Below are 24,230 nucleotides of genomic sequence, written 5' to 3' on the forward strand. Positions count from 1 at the left end.
TCTTCCTGCCTTTCTGCTTTCACCTTTTATCAGCCTGGGCCTGTCAATGGCTCCGGTTATGCATTTCCTTGGTTATGTTCCCAGCCTGAAGGGAGACCTGCTGACTTTGAGCTTCTCTGTGTCCCGGGGTTTTCCCAGAGATTCATTAGGAAGCAATCTTCAAGGGCGGGCTTCTTCCTCTGACGGCTAACCTAGTCCTTTTTCACTAATTCTTCCTAGTTTCAGTCTCTGTGGGTGACTCTCCAAGAGTTGGAATGCACTGGTCACGGTGTTGACAACACAGATAAGAGGAATCACATTTAGAAATAAGTAATCCCATCTGGCAGCCAGAGAGATGGGCAGTAAGAGGCTGAGAGACGCTCTTGGAGCAGGGTTGTCAGTGAGCACCGACAGCTGGAGTGGGCAGCGCTGGATGCATCGCCTACCTGGCACCCAACCTCATTTACCCGCAGCCTGCCTGACCTTGCTGAACTCCATCCCAGATCCTCATTTGGTGAACCTGGGCTATACACTTAGGCTTTGCCTGGCATTTCTTTGGAGCTGGATGCTTGGGCATGGCTGCCTGGTCATGATGACATGGATCACCAGCCCTGGAGCTCTGGGTAGCTGTAGAGAGTCACTGAAGCTGGCCACCTATTTGGCTTTGTTGTGGCAGAGACTGGCTTATCTCTAGGGCTCCGTCTAGATCTTCTAGCTTCATGCTTCCTATTAATACTCCGATTCATAAAAATAAAAATCATGAAATATAATTGCCTATAAAAATAATGAGACTAGGGCCGGGTGCGGTGGCTCATGCCTGTAATCCCAGCACTTTGGGAGGCCAAGGCGGGTGGATCACCTGAGGTCAGGAGTTCGAGACCAGCCTGGCCAACATGGCAAAACCCCGTCTCTACTAAAAATACAAAAGATTAGCTGGGCGTGGTGGCGGGTGCCTATAATCTCAGCTACTTGGGAGGCTGAGGCAGGAGAATTGCTTGAATCTGGGAGGCAGAGGTTGCAGTGAGCCGAGATTGCGCCATTGCACTCCAGCCTGGGCAACAGAGTGAGACTCCGTCTAAAAAAAAAACAAAAATCACGAGACTAGAATTGCCGTAAATTTTGAAGTGTTTTTCCAGGGAAACACCGAGTGCCTCTCAGGTCTTTCTGTGCATTTCCCTAGGCCCGCCACACGAGGTGGAGGACAGAGAGAGGAGGGCTGCCAGCCCTGGGCTCTGCCTCTGAGTCGAGGTTTCTGGGGGCCCAGCCTCTTCCCCAGGCTTTTTGTCTCCACAGACGTGTGGGAGCCTGTGGCTATGAGACCACCTTCTCTATAGAGAAGCACTTGAAGAAACTGTAGTGGATATAAAACCCCAACAGGGCTCCTCTCTCTCTCTTTCTGACTTTCTCAACTTTTTAAAATTTTTTATTTTTCATTAGAAAGCCCAGGCCAACCTGCTCACACCCATTGCCAGAGAGCAGAGCTGGCTGCGTAGTAACCTGGTCAGCCCTGAGGGGTCCTGCGCCTCTGACGGTAGAAGCTGACACAGAACAGGGGAGACTCCCTGGGGCCTAGGAGGGACACTGGCCCTTCAGGCGCTTCTTCTTCTCCACTGCAAGCCGCAGAGCCTGGAGGAGAGTGTCCTTATTATTCAGGATGTTGTACTCTGAGAGTTTCACCAGCTTGTCAAAGGTGGCCTCTGTGTACGTCAGCTCCTTGGTGGCATAGGGAGTTTTGGGACCATAAATGTCCACCTGGCCCTGCTCCAGCTCCTCAGGGCTTCGCTCTACACCTGCGGGCAGCAGGATGACTTGTTATAGACTCTGTCATGTTAGGTTGAAATGACTTGTTTCCACATCTCTCCCCAAGGCCCACCAACCTGCACTCACGGACACACACACCTGCATGAAAACCTGTACACACGCACACCCTCACACATGCACCTGCACACCTGCAAGCTCCTCAGGGTGGGGTGCAGGCTTGCCCATTGGAGGATTGCCCTAGCACCAAGCACAGTACTGGGCACATGGCTGAATGTCAGAAAATGTAGAATGACTGAAAGAATGGGGGATGACATCACCAGCCCATGGGGGTGAGGGAATGGGAGGCGCCCTTTTCTTCTTTGTGAAAGCCAAGGTTGGCTCAGGCTGGAGCTGAGCCAGGCTTCCCCGTTAGTGCCCTTAGCAGACTCTACATATCTAAAGGCATTCCTGGGCCAAGGGCAGCGGGTGCTGGGAACTGAGTGCAGAGGCAGCTCACCTGGTGCCTTGTATTTTCGGAAAGTATCATTGATGAGTGGGAAGAAAGTCACGATGGGGGCATCGGGTTCCTGGGGGTTCTCCATCAGGTAGCATTCCTTGAGATTTTCGTTCTCATCTGGCAGCTCGTATTTGGGGAAGGGGATGTTCTGCACAGTGCAGTACTCACAAGTTTGTTTCAGGGGCTGGAAAAGCACAGAGGGTGTGTTTGAGCATTAGGAGGAGTGGGAGTGGAGAAGAAGCACAAAGTTCTTAGCCCCAGCTTTCTGATTTCCCCAGCTAACAACTCAGCTCCCCAACTGCTTTGCCAGTGTGTGGTATTTTGAGACTAAAGCCAAGTCAGGACAAAAGGCCCGAGGCAGTAGGTTGATGTGCCTCCAGCTGCAAGCTGCTTTCCCAGGTAAAATGGACAAAAGCCCTTTCGATGGTGTTCGCATCCAAACACAGACTTGGGTGGACGTGGTGGGTAGCCTGGAAGGGCGACTGGAACCAGGCTATACACAGCCAGAGCTGCCCAGGCCCGTGTGGGATGTGCATGGGCTTTGGAGCTGACAGTAGTACAGGGCTAGAAAAGACTCTGCAAGGGCATCTCTAAAAGCATGATATCGCAGGAAGAGCACTGCCTTAGAGTGTCAGAACCCCCTCAGTTCTGCCCCTCGTTCCTCTGCTCACTAGCTGTGTGATCCTAAGCAAGTCTCTCTGTGCCTTGGTTTCCTCATCCATAACATGAGAAATGATAGCAGTTGTGCCGTCTCCCTCCAAGAGCTGGTGTAAGGGCCAAATGAGATCACACGTAGGAAAGTGCATTGTTACCCATTTACAAACTTAGATTGTTTTCATTGTTGCCCTGTTGGTCTGTGTACACTTCACTTCACCTGGCTTCAGGGTAGAACTGTATACACATAGAACTTTCCAAAGTAAATAAAAATAAATAAAAACCTCTGGTTCTGACAAATGCCCTCCTCTCCCCGCCACACTTCCGTCCCACCTGAGAGCACTTGAGTATAATTCATGGAGGGTTATATACCCTGGGGGAAGGGAGAGTGTGATCATTTTGAAAATAGGATATTACAAACTCTTGAATGGAATGGGCTCTACTAAGATTATTTTTAAAAACTCATTTTTTGTAGCTGAAGAATTGCCAAATATGGCAAATGCTTCAAGGCAAGAGTAAAATTCGAATTTGCTAAGTCAACATGGGCCCCATGGTGTGAGAGCCAGCTGGCTGCCCGTGAGTTCTGGGCATCTGACTTCCTATCATGACTGCTGCTTGGCTTCCTCTGATGCTGTCTGGGGGCTGTTGAGAGCGTGCCTCTTCCCAGTTCACAGCGAGTGAGTCCGCTGACTGCGGGGCCCATCTCAGGAGAGGCTGCAGCCCGAGCTCAGGAGGCAGGCTGTGCACTTGCCTTTGTCTGGGACCCAGCACAGTAGTTGAGGTGGATGATGAGGTCGGCTTTTCGCTCTGGCCTGAGGAGGGGCGGGTAGCTGGAGTTGACAAAGAACGCAGTGTCCAGCAGGCACAGGTGGTTCGCGGACTCCGTCAGCTGGTTTGGGAAACCATCCAGCACTGTGTCTGAAAGCCAAGCCTTCCCGTTACCGACACACCTGGTGCCCTGACAGCCAATGGACAGAGGCACCTGGGGGGACGGAGCGCCCTGTCTGGAGCGTCCTTCGCCTCAGCCTGACCAGGACTCCCACTGAGTTCCAGTGCCCTCTGGGTGGGCTGAGGAAGAATAGCGTTATCTTAGGCTTTTAGCTAGTCTTTTATGGGATATTGATACTTGTTGGGTATGAGGGGCTTAAGGCCACCCATAAATAGTGTAAACCCTGGGCCCTGAGCCAGCTGTCCCATTGGCCCCAGATGGAGAGGATGAGGCTTAACAGGCCAGGCTGCAGCAGCCATTTGCAGGCCATGGCCAATTAAAATATTAAGAAGGTGAAAGTCAAGGCCTTAGGGCCTCGGCAGCAGAGGAGGCGGCACTGAGCTGATGCTGCAGGACCACAGTTTAAGGCCTGGCTCTGCTGCTTACCACTTGGGAGTTCCTGAGCTGGGCCATCCCTGCCCAGTTCCAAGCGGGCATGACTCAATTTTTTTTTTTTTTTTTTGAGACAGGGTCTTCCCCTATTGCCCAGGCTGGAGTGCAATGGCGTGATCATGGCTCATTGCAGCCTTGACCTCCTGGGCTCAAATGATCCTTCCATCTCAGCCCCCAAGTAGCTGGGACTACAGGTGCTCATCACCATGCCCAGCTAATTAAAAACAATTGTTTTTAAGAGATGGGGTCTCACCACATTGCCCAGGCTGGTCTCAAACTCCTGGACTCAAGAGATTCTCCAGCCTTGGCCTCTCAAAGTGCTGGGGTTGCAGGTATGAGCCACTGTGCCTGGCACCACTCACATTAAAGGGGATCCCCAGAACACAACTGCAGAAAGTAAGACCCCCTGTTTCCCCATCTGTAACATGGAGCCAACTTCTACCTGCTAGGACTGTTGTACAGATTCTGTATAGAATTACTGTACAGATGCAGTGAGTTAAGTACCCACACCACTCCCTGCTGCCAGACCCATACAGTGTTCAAGACGACACCACCAAATGTGGAAAACACCATGGGGAGAGAGGTGCCTGGCCCAGTGAACATAGCCAGAGAAGTTTTCTTATTCTTTCTCCATGGCAGCCTTGACATCCACATCTTCCTCCTCCATATGGAGGCAGGCCTCAAGGAGTAGCCAGGTAGGGTTACCTTTCCACCTAGAGAACTGGCCATTCTGGAGGTAGTTGGTGTGCAGCTGCAGCCCAGACAGGAAGTTGTGAAACTCAGACACGAAGGACCGATGGGTAAGGATTTCTCGGAAAGAATTGGACAGCCATGACCCTGGGATCACTACCGTGGTCTCTAGGATGTTAGCATCACATTTGGGGATTTCAGGCAGGATCGGCTCGTCTTCTGCAGGGGAGGGAGGGATGAAGGGCAGGTCATGAGAGGCGGGGTCCCCAGATTGCCCACGTGAAGCCCCACATGGTTGCCTGGCACCCAGGGGTGAGCACTGTAAAAGCAGCTCATACCTTCCTTGCTGGGCTCTCAAGGTCCTGGCACTGGGGTTAGGAGGACCCGGGTGAGAGACATGGAGTAAGCGGGGAGGTAGTAGAGAGGGAGGGGGAGCGAGACAGCTAAGAAGGGTCCTGGAGAGGACAGGGAGTTTCAAAGAGTGGCCTGTGACTGCTATAGACCCTACCCTCCTCACTTCTCCTGGGTGCTGGGAGCCTTGCCTCCGGGACTTGGCGCTGGTGTCACTCACCTACAGTCACCCTCCCCTCCAGGCAGGGAAGACACTGTAGCCCCAGCTGCCCTCCCACATCTTAGGCCATAGGGGACGATGCGGAAACATGTGGCAGGGGGCCTCATCCTCGGTTTGTGGTCCACACCCCGCCCCCCATCACCCAGCCATGAGGGAAAGCCGGGGGCCCCCATCACCCAGCCATGAGGGAAAGCCGGGGGCCCCCATCACCCAGCCATGAGGGAAAGCCGGGGGCCCCCACCACCCAGCCATGAGGGAAAGCCAGGGGCCGCCCCCCATCACCCAGCCATAAGGGAAAGCCGGGGGTCACCCACCGATGTCCTGCACTTTCTCCCTTGTCCACCTGTGGAAAAACTCCTCCGAGGTGTGTGACAGGTTCCAGGCATCCAGCAGGTTCAGGGAGAAGATGCTGCTCCACAGGCCTGGGAGCAAGGGCCAGCGTGAGCAGCTCCACCCCACAGCCCCAGGCCCCACACTGACACTTGATTCCCCACCCCCACCACTCCACGCAAGCCAGGCTGCCCCGCGGGTGGGACAGACTTCAGACTTCCACGTCCTTCTCCCCTCCCCTGTGCAACTCACCACAGTGACTGAGGGGCTCAGCTCTCAGCTCTTCTCTTCCCTCCCCTCAGTGCCAGGAGACGTAAAGGTGTATAAGGCACAGCCCCAGCAGGGATTTAATGCTGGCAAATGCAGGCTTTGAGTTTAAGTCCAGCTGCCGTCAGTGAATACATCTAAAGCATTTAGGGCAGCACCTGGCACATGGTGAGCACTCAATAAATGCAAATGCTATTTGTTATTATGATTTTTAAATGTAGGGCATTAGACATTGACCCATTTGGAATCTCTATAAGGTAGGTTTTACTCTTAAGCCTAATTAACTAATGAGAAGATGGAGGCTTCAAGAGGTGAGGCAATTTGGCCAACTTTACACAGCTAGTGAGTGAGAAGCCAGAGTTCAGAGTTCAAGCCCACGTGTTTTGACTACAGTTTTCTAAACCACACGCTCAACAGCATAGGTGTTCGGGGGAAGGAGAGGCCACTGCGGGCTGGTGGCTTCTGGGGGAAGAAGTGATGGGACTGAGTTAGATCTTGCAGGATGGGTTGGTTTGGGATAGACAGAAGGGGAGGGCACAGACAACTAATTTAAATAAGGGCGTGTTGGAGCTGTGAATGTGGGTCTGTTTCTGAAGAAGCCCTTTGACAGGCGCAGCTAAGACTCTGAAGGGAAGAACTCGAGTGGGTCCTGGATTCGGTGGGCCCAGCTCCTGAAGGACCGAGGCGCTTAGGGTGGAGGCTGGGCCAGGCTTCCCTGGTGACCCTGCCCCTTACCCTGTGGTCTCCCTGGACCCTCGGGTCCCAGGTCTGGGTTGGCCCCTGGAAGCAGGCACACTGCTGGCTGAAGCTAGATGGGAGTGGGTGGGAGTTACAGAAGCTTCCGTCTGAGTCTGCTGTTCCCAGTGTGGTGCTGAGCAGGCTGCAGGGAGACTGCTGGCGACCAGGAAATTGGGAGAGCCCCCCGACCGACTCTGGTCCCCAGTGACTTGGGACCTCTCCTAGGATGAGGCAATGTTGGCAAGTGCCTCGAGTGTCACATAATCAGGGGCCAACCCAAGGTGGCCCAGCACTGGTGCAGCAGCCCCCTGTCACTCCGCCAGTTCCAAGGCAGTCACCTAGCATGTAGCAGATTCGAGACTCCGGGATCCTCTTCACCAGCCGCCCCATGAAGAACTCGGAGCCGAAGAGCTCGGAGGGGATGAAGGCCCCATACTTCTGCAGGCCCACCTCGTAGGGGGAGAACTCGAACCACTCTGCACATGAAGCAGCAGGACGGGGGTCAGTCTCAGGCCAGGGAGCCGTCCACACAGCTGGGCCCCCCTCCTGCCTGCAGGCACTGGCTCAGGCCTTGGAAAGCCTGAGACAGGGAGGCCGCAGTTCCCCCAAAGGACACATGGGGGCACCCTTGGCCAGCTTCTGCTGGCATGGCAAGGGTGAGCTTTGCCATGCTTTGCAAGGACGATGGCTCATTTGCACTTCAGAGCCTGTTGAATGGGACAAAAACTGACCCTGAAGCAGGGCAGGTCTCTCGAGTTTCTCTCTCTGGGCAGCTTAGAAATATCTTCCTTTCACAACCTTTGTCTTCCCCAGTGCCATCAAACACATGCCCAGGGAAGCTGCAGACAATGCCTGCCGGCCTCACCCACGCAGCAGGGCAGATTGGGATAGCAAAGGTGATTTCTCCAGCTGTGTGCACAGTCTGGATGTAGAGGTTGACAAAGATGGGTGGGATTGGGGGACCTGGAGGTGCTGGGTGCTTTTGCCCACCAAGAAGGGCCCCCTCTACCCCCCACCACTTGTAAATCACCAGCCACTGGTGTTACCTCTGAAGTCCTGGTTGCTTACATCATCCTTGACATTGATGGTGAGGTAGATGGGCAGGGGGTTCTGGCCGCAGCTCAAAGCAGCACGCTGATCTGACAGTTTGCATTCATTTCTCTGTGGGGAAACAAAATGTTTAAAGAGAAGCAGCAGCCCAGGGGGTGGGGGAGGCAGTGCAGAATGAGAGGACAATCTGGACCCCTGCAGTCACTTCCTGGCTCCTGAGCTCACTGGGCTGCTGTATCGGCCCCAGCTGACACCAGCCAAATCACTCTGAAAGGGCACCAATGGCATAGGCACCACCCCCTCGGGCTGCATACCACTAGACAGGGGCCAGGACTGGATCCGTGGTTTAGGACAGCCCCTCAGAGTCTCAGGGTCTTGGTCTTAGGGGTCAGCAGATAAAGAGGAAGGGGTGGGAGAGACTGGCACTGCCCCTCTTCTGCCCCATCGTCTTCCCTCCGCTAGAACGGAGCAGCTCCATGTTTAGCAGCTCCATTTTTTAAAAAAATCAGCTTGGCATGTTGAGCTCCCTCAATTGAGGGGTAAAAAGTTGGGGGAAAAAGAGGTTTCCCTTCCTCCGCTCCCCTGCCCTCCCCTCCCTCCCTCCCCTCCCCTTCTTTTTTTTTTTTATTTAACAAAAGACTTAGGACTTGAGCACTAGATAGTGGCTGAGGTCGCTCTAATCCCCAGAGTGGGGAGCCTTTCAGATCAGCCCGGGCCACAGTCCACCTCCCAAAGTGAATCAGCCACTGCAAACAAGGCAGAATCAAGGTTTTAGAGGCCCAGGCTCTGACCCCAGGCCAAGCAGCTGACTTCTGGGTGACCAACCCTGGTCACCCAAGTGTGCAAAGGCTACAGAACCCGTGTGGAATGGCAAACACATGTATATGCCCAATGACATGTGGGTCTCCTTTGAAAGCAAACAGGGTCATAACTGGGCCCAGAGATCTGGGCATCACAGAGCCCACTGTCCTGGAAGTAAAGCTGCAGGCTCAGGGAAGAGCCGGTCTACATTCATTGTCAAGGGGCCCCAAGGGAAAGGGGCTCCTGTCCTGGCCAGAGCACAAGAGCAGAGGCCTCTCAACATCAACCCTGCCCTTGCTTTCCTGGGAACCCATTTCCTTCTCACCAAACCCCCAGAATGCTGAAACTCCTGATGTCGGAAGACTGGGTGGTTCCTCCTCATCATACGCGGCACTCACGATTGTTACAATATTGTTGAAAATGTTAACTAGCACTTATTGATGTAATTCCCACTGAAGGAATAGTGAAGAGCAGGGCCTGAATTTCAACCCCATCCTGCCTGAATCCCAAAGCCAATGCCCTTGGCCTCTGCCTGCTCTGCTTCATAGGGAGGACAGGTTAGGTGGTGGGTTGTCACAGGGGCAGGGTGGGTGGGATCCATCAGAAGTGGCGAGGGCCTCGGGTTGGAAGCCATGTCCGATTCCTTTCTGAATCCCAATTTGCCAGCACAGTTCCTGGCACACAGGAAGTACTCAAGTAATTTAATTGAAGGAATGAGGGAAGATTGAAGATGAGGGTCCGGTCATTCTCAGGTGCTCAAACTGTCTGGCTTTCTGGAAGATGGAACCTACTGTTATAAAAAATAATTGCTGCAATGATTTTCTGGCAAGTTCTGATTTGAATTCAGAGCTCCCTGGACAGCTCTGGAGTGGAGCAGGGAACCGTGGGCCTGGACCGGACAGCTCTGGAGTGGAGCAGGGAACCGTGGGCCTGGACCGGACAGCTCTGGAGTGGAGCAGGGAACCGTGGGCCTGGACCGGACACCTCTAGAGTGGAGCAGGGAACCGTGGGCCTGGACAGACACCTCTGGAGTGGAGCAGGGAACCGTGGGCCTGGACAGAGGTTAGGTGGGAAGCTCTGCTTTGGGGCCAAGCAACAGCAAAAGTTGTTCATCTCAGCTTCTGCAACCTAAAGGGACAGATGTCAGCTGAGCCCACCCTGATGTCCAGGATCACAACACCCCTTGGAGATCCCTGTGCTGTGCCATGTGTCTAGGAAAAGGACCAGCCTGTGCTGGGTCGCAGCTCTCACAGCAGCCACCCAACATAGGCTGGTCCTCTTCTTGGGCACGTATTAGTCAGATCATTGGATCTCAGAATAGGAAGGAACCTCATTGGGCCCATTGGTGGCCATGAGAACGGGCCCTGCAGACCTCCAACAGTAGAGAGTGTTATTGACTAAGGACCCCAGCTGCTGTGCTCTGAAAGCCACAGCTGAGTCTGTGCTGAGGCTGCACTTCCTGTGACTGAGTGGGGCAGGGATACTGAGACTGGCTCGTTCTGGGAGACGCGGGACTCCTGTGACAGCCAGCTTTGGCTGAAGGACCCTCCAAGGGCCTTGCAGACCACACCGTGGTCTGGGATGCTGCCGCCTGACCTTTCTTCCTCTCCCCACTCCTAGGGTCAGACTCGCTTCACGGCGTCACTGCTCTCCAGTCTTCCCCGGCTTCCTCCCCGTTTTTCCCTCACAGGTGTCTTGGCGTGGCTCTCAGAGGACATGCTGCCCTAGGCAGGTTTGCCTCCAACATGAGGGTCTCAGCCATCCTCTAAAGGGTACACGGGAGACAATCCCACCACCTTCCTCCATCATAGATTCTGACACCTTATGGGTCTTCCAGCCCAAGGATACTCCCACAGGTCTAACCTAACTCCCTGTGTGCAATGCAAGTCCTGACTCCCCTGAGTAAGAAAGAGAGCCAGGCATCAGCCAGGGCAGGGTGGGGCCCAAGAGAAGCCGAGCACCTACCTCGTCCCCCAGACAGGTCTCTATCAGCAGGCCCCAGAAGTCTGTAAAGGTGACCCTGTAGCCTTCCTGGCTGCGCTGCCGGAGCTCCTCCTGGAATTTGCGGAGCTGCTCTGGGAACAGGGAGGGTAGCTTGTCCTTTACTACATGTCTCCGGGCCTCAAAGATAGCAGGCTCCAAGTTTTTGGAGGACCAGTCAGGGTCACGGTACAAGGTAGCCATGGTCCTGGAGAGAGACAGGCACAGCTGATAGGGCTGACCCGGCCCCTGTCTGATCAGTCCTGGACCTGGGCAGGAGGGAAGGTAGGCAGGCCATTGGGAACCTTAACCTGCCAGGAGGGGAACCTGGAGAGTAGGGGTGAGGCAGAGGCCTGGCAGGCAGCGAGGAGCAGGGGAGGTAAACATTATTACTCATAATCACAAGTGCTACCAGTTCTCGAATGCCCACTCTGTGCCAGGCATAACAGTGGCTAAGATGAAGATTCTGGACCCAGATCTTTCTGGATGTCTGGATCCAGATCTTTCTGGATCAAGCCAGGCTCTGTCACTCACTAACTGTGTGATCTTGGGCAAGCTACTTAATCGCCATTCCCTTCAGTTTTCCTGTCTGTGGAATGGGGAGAATTACAATAATTGTACCTGCTTCATAGAGTTTTGGTGAAGATTACACAAGTTAAGGTGATGTGGGGTAGTTAGAACAGTGTGTGGCACAGAACAAATGCTGGAGCCCACATTTAAACCCAGGCTCGACTGATTTCAGGTCCTGGCTGTTTCTACTCTGCCACGTTAATTCCTATAATTCTGTTGTTGACTGAGGATTTATTTCCCTTTTTCTTCTTAACTTACATGTTGGTTGTTGGGGGAGCAAAACAAAGAAGTGATCCCGCTAGCCCTGAGTCTGGCCTCGGTCTGCCTCTCCTCGGCCTGGATCCAGCTTTTCTATGTCAGGACAGGAAAGGGCCCTTTTCATTCTGTGCCGGAGAACGACCTCCCTGGCAGTGGAGCTAGTCTGCAGCCACACATTTAAGGAAACAGGGGCCTCGTCCCTCACAGGACTTGTTTTTGGGAAGGTGGGAGGTCAGGAGACTTTTCAACAAAAATCACCCTGCTCTCCATAAGCTTCACCCATTCATTTTATACTTTAAAAAAGCTTCCAGAAGCCATTGCAAATGAGTTTTTAAAAGAATACGACTTGTGCTTTCCCCAGGCCAGGGGACCCAACCCATCCCACGCCAGCTGGGCCTGAATTCCTCCCGCTTTCTATCTATCGCATAGTAGTCCAGGAGGATGCAGGTGTCCCTCAACCTGCTGGAAGCAAGTTACCTTCTTAACCTACTACCCGGGGCAGCCATTTAGCGTGGAGGTTAAGGATGTGGGCCCGGGACTAGGTTCAAATTCCACTCCACTGCTCATTAACTGAGTATCCCTGGCAAATTACTTTGTTTCTCCAGCTGAAAAAGAATGACAATGCCTCCCTCATAGTTTTTTGAGAGGAAGAAACAAGATGAGCCATAGGAAGCAGTGACTCCAGTGCTTAGCAAGAGGCAAATGTCTCCTTCTGTCTCACCTGGGCTGGCGCCTCTGCCCCCCGGGGGGGTGTGTGGCACAGGAGCCCTTGGCTTTCCAAGGCCCATTCATAGACACTTGCTCACATGGGGGCTACCCAGAGCTCCTCCAGTATACAAGGCACAGCAAGGGACCTCGGGGCTCACAGGCCCACCAGTTACAGACAGGACACGGCCCTGCTTGCTAGGCCACCCTGAACCAGAGCCGCAGGAGGATTTTGATGGGCCCCACAAAAAATGTTTATATGTTTTTTATTTTTTTATTGTTTTTTTAAAGAAAAGACCTCCCTATGTGGCCCAGCCTGGTCTTGAACCCCTGGCCTCAAGCAAGCCTTCTGCCTCTGCCTCCCAAAGTGCTGGGATTACAGATGTGAGCCACCATACCTGGCCACATAAAAAATATTAAAATTTATATTTCATGACTGTGTTGTATAAAAACAAATGTATTCATATTATTTATTAAAACATTTTCTTCAACCTATACGTTTGTTAATGAAATGATCCTGATTTTAAAAGAAATTAACCTATTTTTCTGGGCCCCTAAAAGTACAGTGGGCCACAGGCACTGTGCCTTCTGTGGGTAAGCCGACCTCACCCTGGCCTGCCTGTGGGGGAACCCAGTGCTCAGCCCCCGGCCCTGCTCACCAGCAGAGGGTGAGCAGGAGGGAGCTCAGCCGCAGGGCCCTGCCCGTTGCATGTCCCCAGCAGTATGGGGTCATGTTCCTGGGTCCATACCACAGCCCCAGGGAAACAGTAACACCAGGAAAGGCCAGCGCATACAGTGTCTCTGGCATACTTAGCAGCGGGAGAGCCTCTTACACCCACCGCATGAGGTCAGAGCTACTGTTATCCGCACTGTGCAGATACACAAGCTGAGCCTCCAAGGAGTCAAGCCGCATGCCCAAGGCCACACCACTGTGTGTGGGGCACTTCCCAGGCTTCAGGAGTCACTTTGTCTTTGGGTGGCGGGGAGGAGCTTCACCTGAGACTCCAGGCCAGCCTGTTTGTGGCTTGCCCTGGGCTCCACAGACAGTGGCTCACGTCTCCTTACCAGGTGGCCCCTGACAGGCCAGTGATGTAGCTGGCACAGTCCAGGAGGTTCAGCTTCTGCAGCCCCAGCAGGTGGCCATACATGGAGGTCATGGATCTTGTTCCACCCCCAGTGGCCATGATAGCTATCAGCGGCACCTGGGGTTACACAGAGGCAGGCGGTTGGGGAAGGCTCCAGAGGCAAAGCTTGGGAGAAGACTTAGAATGACAGCAACTTTGAAAGAACAATGGAGGAGGCAGAGCTAGCTACAGACGGCAGGGAGTGCGGCGTTGAACCACCTGACACCTGCCTTTCCACAGAGCAGTGGGTGTAGAAATAGACCTCAGCTCCACACCCAGAAGTTGGTGTCAGTGAAGGACTCTGAAGCCTAACACAGGCTTGGTAAATCACAGAAAGCTGTGGCTAGCAGAGTTCTTAGCACTGTTAGTCCAGCCCTCAGTTAACAGGTGATAAAACTGGGGTCCAAGGGGTGTGGGCAGCTTGTTCAAAAACCCTACTACTGTGCGATCCCTCAATGGGACAAACCGACATCTTCTGTAGCTGGATCTGATGTAAGACACCAGGCCTGGCACATGGTGCCTGCTCAGCAGGTACTGTACTGGCAAGGCCAAGAGTCAATGGACTGGTGATGTGTGAAGGAGCAGGGTTGCCAGCTCTGGGTCGACAGAGGTTTAAGAGGCCCCTGGAATGTTCCCCTAAAGATAGGGCCAGGCACAGTGGCTCACACTTGTAATCCCAGCACTTTGGGGGGCCGAGGTGGGCAGATTGCTTAAGCCCAGGAGTTCAAGACCAGCCTGGGCAACATGTGGAAACCCCATCTCTACAAAAAAATACAAAAATTAGCCAGGCATTGTGGTTCATTCCTGGAGTCCCAGCTACTTGGGAGGCTGAGGTAGGAGGATTGCTTGAGCCTGGGAGGTGGAGGCCGCAGTGAGCTGTGATGGTGCCACTGCACTCCAGCCTGGGCGACAGAGCAAGACCCTGTCTCAAGAAAAAAAAAAAAAAAAAAAAAAGGAGGGAGGAAGGGGCTCTTTGTCAAGACTCACTCTGTCTGTTTTCCTTTGAGTGGGGGCTGTAAGAACCTTCCACTGGCTAGAGCGCTATCAGAGGTCCTCCTCGGGCACCCGCCAGGTCTCTGTCCTCACCTAGGGTCAGCCTCAGAAAGCAGGCCCTTGGAGGGCTTGCCTGCTGCCCAGGGGAGTGTGGGCCTTGGTCCACACAAGGGAGGCAACAGAGGGCTATGACAGAGGCCCACCATCTGCTCCCGTGGGAAGAAGGGGGCGGCCTGGCCCTAGGAGTGCAAGTTGCTTCTCTCCAACTTCCTAGCGCTGTTATTTCTGGGAGTGTGTCTACCTGTGCGGATTTGAGAGGACAGACAATTGAGGAAAGAAGGACCTAAGGCCTTTGGGGTGGAGGTGTGGGGTGCAGGAAGTGGTACAGCTTAAAATGTTTTCCTGGCTGGGGTGAGGAGGGCATTTTGTCCCTGAGTAAGGCCCCTTTAGCCACCGCAGGAGCTCTTAGTGCTTGGGAGGAGCTGCTGGGGCTCTGTCCTTTCTCTCTCCATTTTGCTCTCCCCTTCCCTTGTGAATATAAAACAGAATCACTTCCAGCACAGCTCTCACCAGGGCGTCTGTACCTCAGCAGTAAAAGCATCCATGGAGGTGGCGCCTGGGGCAGGGCAGGGCCTGGGTTGGTTGGGAGGGCGTGGTGCTGGAAGGACCAGCTGGGCCCGGGCTGGCCACACCCCTGATTACCCACCTCGTCCTCCTGCAGGTCTTCCTCCAACTGCAGCACCTGCTTCAGGGCCTTGGCCACCACCATCTTCCGCTTCTGCAGAAACTCCAGCTCTGCTGGGCACAGGCTGAAGCCCAGTCGCACGTCCAGTGTCTCAGGGCTGGAGGGAGAGAGGACCCTGTAGTGGGCCTGCAGCCTCTACCTCCCTGGAGTAGACACAGCTTTAGGGTCCATTGGACCTAGGCTCAAAGCCTACTTCTGCCAGGGACCACTTCTGTGACCTTGGGTCTCCACTTTCTCATCTGTAAAGTGGGGCGAATCGTGCTGAACTCTCAGCACTGTCTTCAGCACTTAAAGGGATAACAAATGCAAAGCCCCCAAAGCCTTAGCTGGTACAATGCGAGCTGGTACTCAACAAAAGATAACTGTTGGCAGTGTGTTAGGGACGCTTTGAGTCCTCTGTCTCCTCGGCCAGATCTGGAAAGTCCAGAAAGTCTTCCCCCAGGTGGCTTCTCTTGCCCAGGGCCAGGCATGGGTGACAAGAGGCGCTGAGATCATTTTGCCAAATCCCTCTGAACAAGGCCCCACAGTACAGACTCTTCTGTGCTAGGTAAACAAACTCCCTGTTCCTATGGAGCTCACGTTCTTCAGTGAGCTCTTCCTGCTCCTAGAATAACAATTATCCTGTGTGTGTGTGCAATTGACAAAAACCATCACGTCCCTGATCTCATTGTGTCACCTCATAGTCTGCAGGCAGGTGGGGCAGGCACCTCTGTGACATGCCCAATGCTTGTCCTCTTTCTTTTTTTTTTTTTTTTTTTTAATCACATCCCTGCCCCAAACAAGTCCAGGCTCCTGGCCTGGCATCCAAGACTCTGCCTGACTTTTCCAAGCTCACCTCAAACTACCCTCAAAGCTTCTGGGTCAGGTCCCAGAGCTCCCAGAAGCAGAACAGTTTCCGGGTCTTGGCACAGGCCCCTGCCTTCACCAGAAGTGTCTTCCCTTTGCCCACCTCCAGCCTGTGCATCCTCTGAGGCCCAGCTCCCCAGTGACTCCAGATGAATGTACCTTGACCATTTCCAACTGAGCCTTGGCTCACTAACAAAGCCACATCTCCTTGAAGGCTGGGCCTAGGAGATTTCCATCATGTCTCCTCTTTGTCTAGCACAGGGCTGCAGACACGGCTGTTAGAAAATAATTCTTTCTTTGGCCTCAACAGGGAATGAATAATAATAATACAACAACAACAATAACAATAACATTAGTTGACGTTTGCTGAGCATCCCACTTGCCAGATGGATTACTGAGCACTTCGCACGTGCTGTGTAGCTGGATCCTCAGAGCAACCCAGTGATTCACAGGATCCTTGTTATTCTCCCAATGTGCAGATGAGGAAAACAAAGACTCAGTAAGGGCAAAGAGCTTTTCCGAGGGCAAATAGCTAATCAAACTGTAAGTAGAAATCATGGCCACTTGATTTCTGACAATCAAGATTTCTGAAAATGATGTTGTTTTCAGCAGATGGTGCTGAGACAACTGGATATCCACATGCCAAAGAACGAGGTTGAGCCCCTCTTTTACACCATGTAGATTAATTACCTAAAAATTGATCATAAACCTAAATGTGAGAGCTAAAACTAAACAAGTCTTAGAAAAAAACATGGGAATGTATTTTCAGGACCTTGGTCGGGCGCGGTGACGCAGGATTGTAATCCCAGCACTTTGGGAAGCTGAGGAGGGTGGATAACTTGAGGTCAGGAGTTCGAGACCAGCCTAGTCAATATGGTGAAACCCCATCTCTACTGAAAATACAAAAATTAGCCAGGTATAGAGGTGTGCACCTGTAATCCCAGCTACTGGGGAGGCTGAGGCAGGAGAATTGCTTAACCCAGGAGACAGAGGTTGCAGTGAGCCGAGATCGCACCACTGTACTCCAGCCTGGGCGACAGTGAGACTCCATTTCAAAACAATAAAATAAAATAAAATAAAAATGTCAGGACATTGGATTAGGCAATGATTTCTGGTTTCTTAGATATGACACCAAAAGCACAAGTGACGAGATAAAAAAACAAATTTCATCAAAAGTAAAGTCCTTTGTGATTCAAAGGACACCACAAAGAATGTGAAAAGATAAGCGATAGAATAAGAGGAAATATTTGCAAATCATATATCTGACAAGGGATTTGTATTTGGCATAGGTAAAGCACTCTTACAACTTAACAATAAAAACACAAATAAACCACATAAAAAGTGGGCAAAGGATCTAATAGAAATGTCTCCAAAGAAGATGATATGCCAACCAGCCCATGGAAAGATGTTCAACATCATTAGCCGTAGGGGAAATGCAAATCAAAACCACAGTGAGATACCACTGCACACCCACTACTATGAATAAGTGAGAGGCACGGACAGAATGTGGGTACTATACCAGGGTGTAGACTTCATGTGTAATTCATAACTCTCACCCTGGGGAGGGAAAGATGAAAAGCTTGTCAGAGGCGACAATTCAGAGCCAAGTGATCCCAGATCCACACTGTCCACCCAGACCCCACTCAGCACACACATGCACACACAGGCACTCCATCCCTGCCTCTCTCTTCTGGACATGATCTCCCCACCATCTTCAACTCAGCCTCCATACACTCTTTGGACCACACTGTAGCTCATCAGTCTCCTGCCCCACAAGACTCCTCCATCCTGCCTGAGAGAGACCCTCATGAGTCACCTTCTCTCTTGTACCCCCTCAGGCTCTCCCTACCTCCCTACCACAGGAGCTCCAGGGGAAGTAAGTCAGGGGCCCTTCCCAGACTCAGGCACTCACCACAGGCAGGGTCATCACCTGACCATCGGAAAGGCAGTCGAGGGGCTGGCTGATGGGGCCGTTCTTGCGAGAGCAGCAGCAAAGCTGGAGGGATGGGCGGGTTCTGTGAGAGGGGCTAGGGAGCTCCTCTGGCACCCCCCACCTGCCCCAGTTCCCCACACCTCCCCCAGTGTCAGCCTGCTCGTACCCCACAGCTCCAGTGACTCTTGGGCACTTCCACGTGCACCTGGGACTGGAAGTACTTGGGATAGTGGAAGCAGGCAGCGGTTTGGAAGCAGGCAGAGGTTGGGCAGCAGGGTTCCAAGCAGGGCCGGACACGCTGGGTGTTCTCAAAGGACTCGTTCACCATCACCAGGAGGTCCTTCACTGGGAGAGAGGACAAGAGGGTGAGACCCCGGGAGCCTCTCACTACCCACCTGCAACTTGGTCCAGCGAAAAGCCTATTTGGAGGTATCCAGGAGGAGTTTAGAATCACCTGGGGCACCGGTTCAAATTCCCCAGAGATTCTCAATCTATGGGGTAGGGCAGGGCCCAGGAACCTGTATTTTAATGAGGTTTATGAGGATGCGGACAAATATAGTCCCCAGAAAACCCTTTGAGATGCTGAGAAGGTCCTCAGGACCAGTCCTTGGCTCAGCTTTGCCAGAAGATGCCCCAAAGTAACCTGCCCACTGTAGAGGAGGCAGGCCCTCAGCACACTGTCGCTTTTGAGGTAGACGCCTCTTCTGTCCTCCCTCCCTTGTGCCTGGTAGCCTTGCATGGGCAACATGGGGTAGGGTGGGGAGTAGGGTGGGGAGTAGGGTGGGGGTATGGTATTCATGGATCTCTTAGGTCTCTGCCAGCTGTAAAGTGCTAGGACCCTCTGTGAGCTGTGGTCTGCCTAGAGGAGGGGGCATAGTTAAAGGGGCCCTGGGCTTCGGGTGCTGACCACCTCACTGACCCAGGCAATCTGAGGTCCTGGCATGGCACAGCACAGACAAGCGTGGACAGAGGGGGCCGCACTGGGACCCCAGACCTGGGACACTCCAAGGTTATGTGGGTGCTTGGAAGAACACGCCCTTTACAGAGCAGGATGGAAGGCCAGGGGTTCATGACCCCTGGGGGTGAGATGATTCTGAGGAGTTTCGGCCAAGCTTTTGGTCCCCCTGAGCCCAGGGAAGCCCTGGACTAGGTGGAGTCTGATGCTGATGGGATTTGGAAGCAGCTCCCCCTTGTCCCCCAGTAGGCAGAAAAGGCAAAACAGCTCACTTTTCTCCCTCTTCCTCCGCCTCCTGGATTGTGCATGAACCTCCAGGCGGGAGACTTGTCGAGACTGTAAAAAACAAAGGAGGGTCACGGAGTGTCTGAGCACCAGCCACCTCCTTGCTCTTCCAGGCTAAAGGGAGATGAGGGACCAGAGGATAAATTCAGCATTGGTCTGACTGGGCTGATGCTGGGGAATGCAGAGTGTGTTGACCACATTTTCTGAACCCAATCAAGGCATGCCATCTCACTCAGAGGTAGGATATTTGACCATGAAGCTGTCCTAGGATGTCTAGGACCCACGGTCACAGTTTACTAGGGGTCAGGTCCTCAGCTGCAGGTCGGGGATCTGACCTGAGGGAATGTTCAGCTCTGGGCTTTCAAAATGAGGGCTTCCGATAAAATAGCCTTGTCAAGATGCTGAGGCAGATCATACTCCTTTGCCACACATTCCCAAAGACTCTTCTTTTTGAGGGAGAGGTCTCCTTGAACCCTGAGGCACTGGATGCATTTAATTAAAATAGCTGTACCAACAGCTGAAATATGAATTTTTGTTTTTGACACACGGTCTCACTCTGTCACCCAGGCTGGAGTGCAGTGTCATAATCACAGCTCACTGCAGCCTTGACCTCCTGGGCTCAAGTGATCCTCCCACCTCAGCCTCCTGAGTAGCTGGGACTACAGACACATGCTACCATGCCTGGCTAATTTTTGTATTTTTTTGTACGGATGGGGAGTCTTACTATGTTACCCAGACTTATTTTGAACTCCTGGGCTCAAGTGATCCGCCCACATTGGCCTCCCAAAGTGCTGGGATTATAGGCATGAGCCACCATGACTGGCTATGAAACAATTTTTAATACAGAAATTGTGCTTGTAGGCCAGGCACGGTAGCTCACACCTGTAATCCCAGCACTTTGGGAGGCTGAGGCTGACAGATCGCTTGAGCTCAGGAGTTTGAAACCACCCTGGGCAACATGTTGAAACCCCGTCTCTACAAAATACAAGATACAAAATACAAAATAATAGCTGGGCGTGGCGGTGTGCTTGAGCATGGGAGGCAGAGGTTGCAGTGATCCGAGATTGCAGCACTGCACTCCAGCCTGGCGACAGAGTGAGATCTTGTCTCAAAAAAAAAAAAAAAAAAAAAAGAAAAAAAAATGGTAAACTGTGCTTGTAGAATTACTGGGGTTGTGGGGTACAGGACCAAGACTGAGTCTGAGAGGAGGCTGCACTTAGTGGGTTGTTTTATTGGGGAGGTTCTTAAGGGGAAGGGTCACTTTTGGGATATGAAGTGCTCAGCCAGCGTGATGTCCCAGCTCCCTCCTCCCTCTGCATAGAAGCCCCAGCTCGTGCCCCAGTGCTGCCTGTGCCCCATTTGGCTGGCCTCTGTTAGTCTAACTCCTGCAGAGGTCAGGACAAGACAGAGACCAAGCTGGGCCCACTGTTTTCTCCCTTGGTCCTGTTCCCCTGAGAGCAGCAGCCAGCCGTGGCCTCTGGAGTGACAGGAACCCAAGAAGATAGTTACCACCAGCACGCCATTGGTGACGAGGGTCTCAGGTGGAGAGGGACTGAAAAACAAAAGGAGAACTCCTGGTCAATTCTAGCATTCTTGACTGGTTTCTTCTAATGGCGACAAAGGGAATAAATAGGGTCAATAACAAAATATCAGAGCCTTCTTTGTTCTCATAAAAAATATTAGCTTCAGAAACCTTAGCCTTATACGTTGTCAGGGAGGAAACTGGCATACATTTGAAACAGAATGTCCAGGAAAAAAATAGATTTATAGGTTAGAAGAGTAGGAGAGTTCTATTTTTTTAAAGGATAACTGTTTTTTTATGTCTAACCAGATGCAAATACATGGGGTTAGAAGAATAAATAGGTTGTAAGAAATGGCTGCAACCTGCCAGCTAGAGCAGACATAAACAGTTTTGGTAGCAAAAATGATCCATTCTCCATTCTGTGCTTTATTTAACTTATGCATTTAACAGTCTGACCCAGCCGAGAGGGTGAATGTTAAATGCCCTTGTGTTATAAAGTTGAGAACATAAGCCTCCAAAGTTTCAATTAGCCTGGCAAAGTCCACAGCATCCCTTGTCAAAATTAAGCCCAAGGTGACTGTGTCTCCAGATCAACTTTATTGTTGTTGTTGAGAAGGAGTCTCACTCTGTCTCCCAGGCTGGAGTGCAATGGCACGGTTTGGGCTCACTGCAACCTCCACCTCCTGGGTTCAAGTGATTCTCCTGCCTCAGCCTCCTGAGTAGCTGGGATGACAGGTGCATGCCGCCATGCCCAGCTAATTTTTTGTATTTTAGTAGAGACAGGGTTTCACCAGATCAACTCTTATTACCAAGCATGACATGTTTCATTTTGCAAGCCACTTTCTAATTCAGCCCAGGAGTTTTCCCCGCCCTCTAAAAATCCTGTCAAATCAAGAATTGGAGGCGAGAGCTTCGATTTTCTTCAATGTTAAGTAAATAAAGTTGATTTTAATTTGCCAATCAGCTGTTGATGGGAAGTAAGTTCCCTCACATAGTTTGAAGATCCCCTAGGCAGAGGATTCTCTGAGTGGTAGTTGACGAGCCCTCTTGTCCTGTCTCCCACCTGTCATCCTCCTTCTGTTCCCAAGCTCATCACAAGCATGGGGGGCTCAGCTCTGCCAGGTGAAGAAGAGGGAGGAGTGAGGAACGAGCTGCCCAGTTACAGGGCACTCTGCCCGGCCTGAGGAAGGGGTTGTCTTTCTTTCTTTCTTCCTTTCCTTCCTTCCTTCCCTCTTTGTTCTCTCCTTCCAGACCTCCAGCTCTCTGAGTCCTCAGCACAGTCATGTCTCCAGGATCCTGGGTCATTTTCCTAATTGAAAATGATTGGGGCTGGGCGCGGTGGCTTACACCTGTAATCCCAGCACTTTGGGAGGCAGAGGTGGGTGGATCACCTGAGGTCAGGAGTTCGAGACCAACATGGTGAAACTCCATCTCTACTAAAAATACAAGAATTAGCCTAGCATGGTGGTGTGTTCCTGTAATCACAGCTACTCGGGGGGCTGAGGGAGGAGAATCGCTTGAATCCAGGAGGTGGAGGTTGCGGTGAGCTGAGATCGCACCACTGTACTCTAGCTTGGATGACAGAGTGAGACTCTGGAAAGAAAGAAAGAAGGAAGGAAGGAAAGAAAGAAAGAGAGAGAGAGAAAGAAAGAAAGCGAGAGAGAGAGAAAGAAAGGGAGAGAGAGAGAGAAAGAAAGAGAGAGAGGGAGAGAGAGAAAAAAGAAAGAGAGGGAGAGACAGAAAGAAAGAGAGAGAGGGAGAGAGGGAGAAAGGGAGAAAAAGGGAGGAAGAGAGGGAGGGAGGGAGGAAGGGAGGAAGGGAGGAAGGGAGGAAGGGAGGAAGGAAGGAGGGAGAAAGGGAGGGAGGAAGGGAGGAAAGGGGGGAGGGAGGGAAGGAGAAAGGAAGGAAGGAAGGAAGGAAGGAAGGAAGGAAGGAAGCAAGGCAGGCAGGCAGGCAGGCAGGCAGGCAAGAAAGAAGATTGGAAAGAACCCTGCAAGGTGGGCCTGAGCCTCCCACTGACGTGGTTCCAGAGTTGGCTGCAGAGTTGGCTGCTTGCGGCCAGGGTTTGGGGTGTTTGTTCTAACAGTTCTGGTCAAGGAAGAGACCCCTGGGCTCTGACCTCTTTCTCAGCTGGGCCTCAACAAGGCCCCCATCGCCATGGTGGCAGGAACTCTTCCCAGAAGCCACCCTCGGGAATGCAGGGGGCCTGAGGCAGGCTATTTGTCCAGAGTACTAGATCTTTAAAGCAATGCTGAGGGCAGGAGAACTGGGTAAGTGCAGTGGGGCCCAGGCTTCTACACTATGGAGAAGCTCCTGGGTGATTCTGATGCACAGTGAAGAGTCAGGGTTAGTGCCAGGAGTGAGACTGGAAGAGGGTGAGGCAGCAAAAAGGCCCACCTGCCTCTGAAATGCTCGTTCCTAGAAGTCACTTGATGGCCAGGACCTTGGTGGGCCCCAGGGCCCGGGCCTACTCACCTCTCCTCCAGCAGGAACTCCACCTCCAGCTCTTCCATGCCCTGGTAGGGGAGGGAGGGAAGGCGGCTGTGAGTGGCGTCTGCACATCTCTGCTGACCAGAACCCTTTGCCACCCTGGGAGCCGCTGTGGACCTGCCTCCGTCCTTCCCCCACAGCTGCCTGCTGCCATGGAGTGTGCTTGTGGTCTCCTCTGCCAATCTCTGTCCCCAAGTCTTTGACATCAGGAGCATCACTGACAGCTCAGGGGAGGTCAGGGTGTGGAGCTGACCCCCAGTCCCAGCATGTGCATTCCTCTGCCTGAGAGCATCTCCTTTCTGTCACTCTCCTGGCTTCCCACCGCTCTCCTGCCTTCCCAAGGGGCTCAGTGCCTGTGGCAAGGGAACGCTGAGATACGCCTTCAGAAAGCCCATTCCTTCCTTCACTGAGTCCCTCACACCTCTTGCTGTGTGCTGGAGGCAAGCCAGGGCCTCACTGCGCCTTACTTTCCCCACCAGAATGTAAGCTAGGTGAGGGCAGGGATGCTAGTTCCCAAGGGGACCCAGCGCCTAGAACAGTGCCGGCCCCTCACAGGCACTCAAGTGCTGGTTGAATGATTGAATTGACAGCATCCTGGGGGCTCCAGCTCCGACTGTCTCTGATCTGCAGATTCGCCCGCCTTTACCCTCATCTGTTCTCTGTTCCTGGGGCCATCCCAGCAACGGGACTCTGAGGGGAGAAAAGGAGGGAAGGGAACCAAGACTTACTCCCTCTCCATTGTGTTCTGTGAACACTGCTAGTTGCCTGAATTACGGTTTCTTATTTAAGTCCCACAACAACCTTGTGTGGTAGGTATTATGATCACCATTTTGTAGATGAGGAAACAGAAACTTAGGGAGTTATTTTTACGGCATCACATAGTGAGTGACGGTGCTGGGATTTAAACCAGCAGCACCATCTTTTCTCGACTTGACTGTGTACACAGAGAAGACCCTGGGGAATGGCTTTGTGGGAATCAGCAGCAGCTATGAGGTTATCATGAGGCTGGAGTCTGAGGGCCTGGACCCCTGCACCCACCTGCGGGTTGAGTGGAAACTTCACATGGGTTTTCTTTCGGAAACAGAGCTTGGTGAGGTCATAGAGAA

General features: G+C 52.6%; 1 protein-coding gene across 2 annotated transcripts; it reads right to left on the reverse strand.

The window, feature by feature from the left end:
• Positions 1-1,375: 1,375 nt before the first annotated feature.
• Positions 1,376-24,172, reverse strand: PLA2G4E (phospholipase A2 group IVE). 2 transcript variants are annotated; one of them, XM_054532626.1, is made up of 17 exons: positions 23,853-24,144; positions 23,110-23,150; positions 20,622-20,664; positions 19,100-19,163; positions 18,039-18,217; positions 17,852-17,935; positions 17,459-17,496; positions 15,055-15,190; positions 13,297-13,433; positions 10,684-10,906; positions 7,914-8,028; positions 7,206-7,343; positions 5,847-5,954; positions 4,977-5,180; positions 3,642-3,808; positions 2,237-2,420; positions 1,384-1,769 (listed from the first exon to the last, which is right to left on the reverse strand). In XM_054532626.1, the coding sequence occupies exons 2-17, from the start codon at positions 23,145-23,147 to the stop codon at positions 1,549-1,551; spliced, it is 2,079 nt and encodes a 692-aa protein (XP_054388601.1). In that variant the 5' UTR covers positions 23,148-23,150; positions 23,853-24,144; the 3' UTR covers positions 1,384-1,548. The 2 variants fall into 2 exon arrangements, with proteins under 2 accessions (XP_054388602.1, XP_054388601.1); XM_054532627.1 differs by lacking the exons at positions 20,622-20,664; positions 23,853-24,144 and adding an exon at positions 24,163-24,172 and having other exon boundaries at positions 1,376-1,769.
• Positions 24,173-24,230: the final 58 nt, after the last annotated feature.

The sequence above is a fragment of the Pongo abelii genome, chromosome 16 (genome assembly GCF_028885655.2).
Source record: "Pongo abelii isolate AG06213 chromosome 16, NHGRI_mPonAbe1-v2.0_pri, whole genome shotgun sequence".
NCBI classification, from domain to species: domain Eukaryota; kingdom Metazoa; phylum Chordata; class Mammalia; order Primates; family Hominidae; genus Pongo; species Pongo abelii.

Excerpts from the sequence above, each read along its gene's own strand:
- PLA2G4E (XM_054532626.1), bottom strand. The coding sequence starts at position 23,147 with ATGGAAGAGCTGGAGGTGGAGTTCCTGCTGGAGGAGAG. Across the intron at positions 19,164-20,621 it reads TCACCAATGGCGTGCTGGTG|TCTCGACAAGTCTCCCGCCT; the intron begins GTAACTATCTTC and ends TGTTTTTTACAG. Across the intron at positions 5,181-5,846 it reads GGAGAAAGTGCAGGACATCG|AAGACGAGCCGATCCTGCCT; the intron begins GTGGGTGACCCC and ends CCTCCCCTGCAG.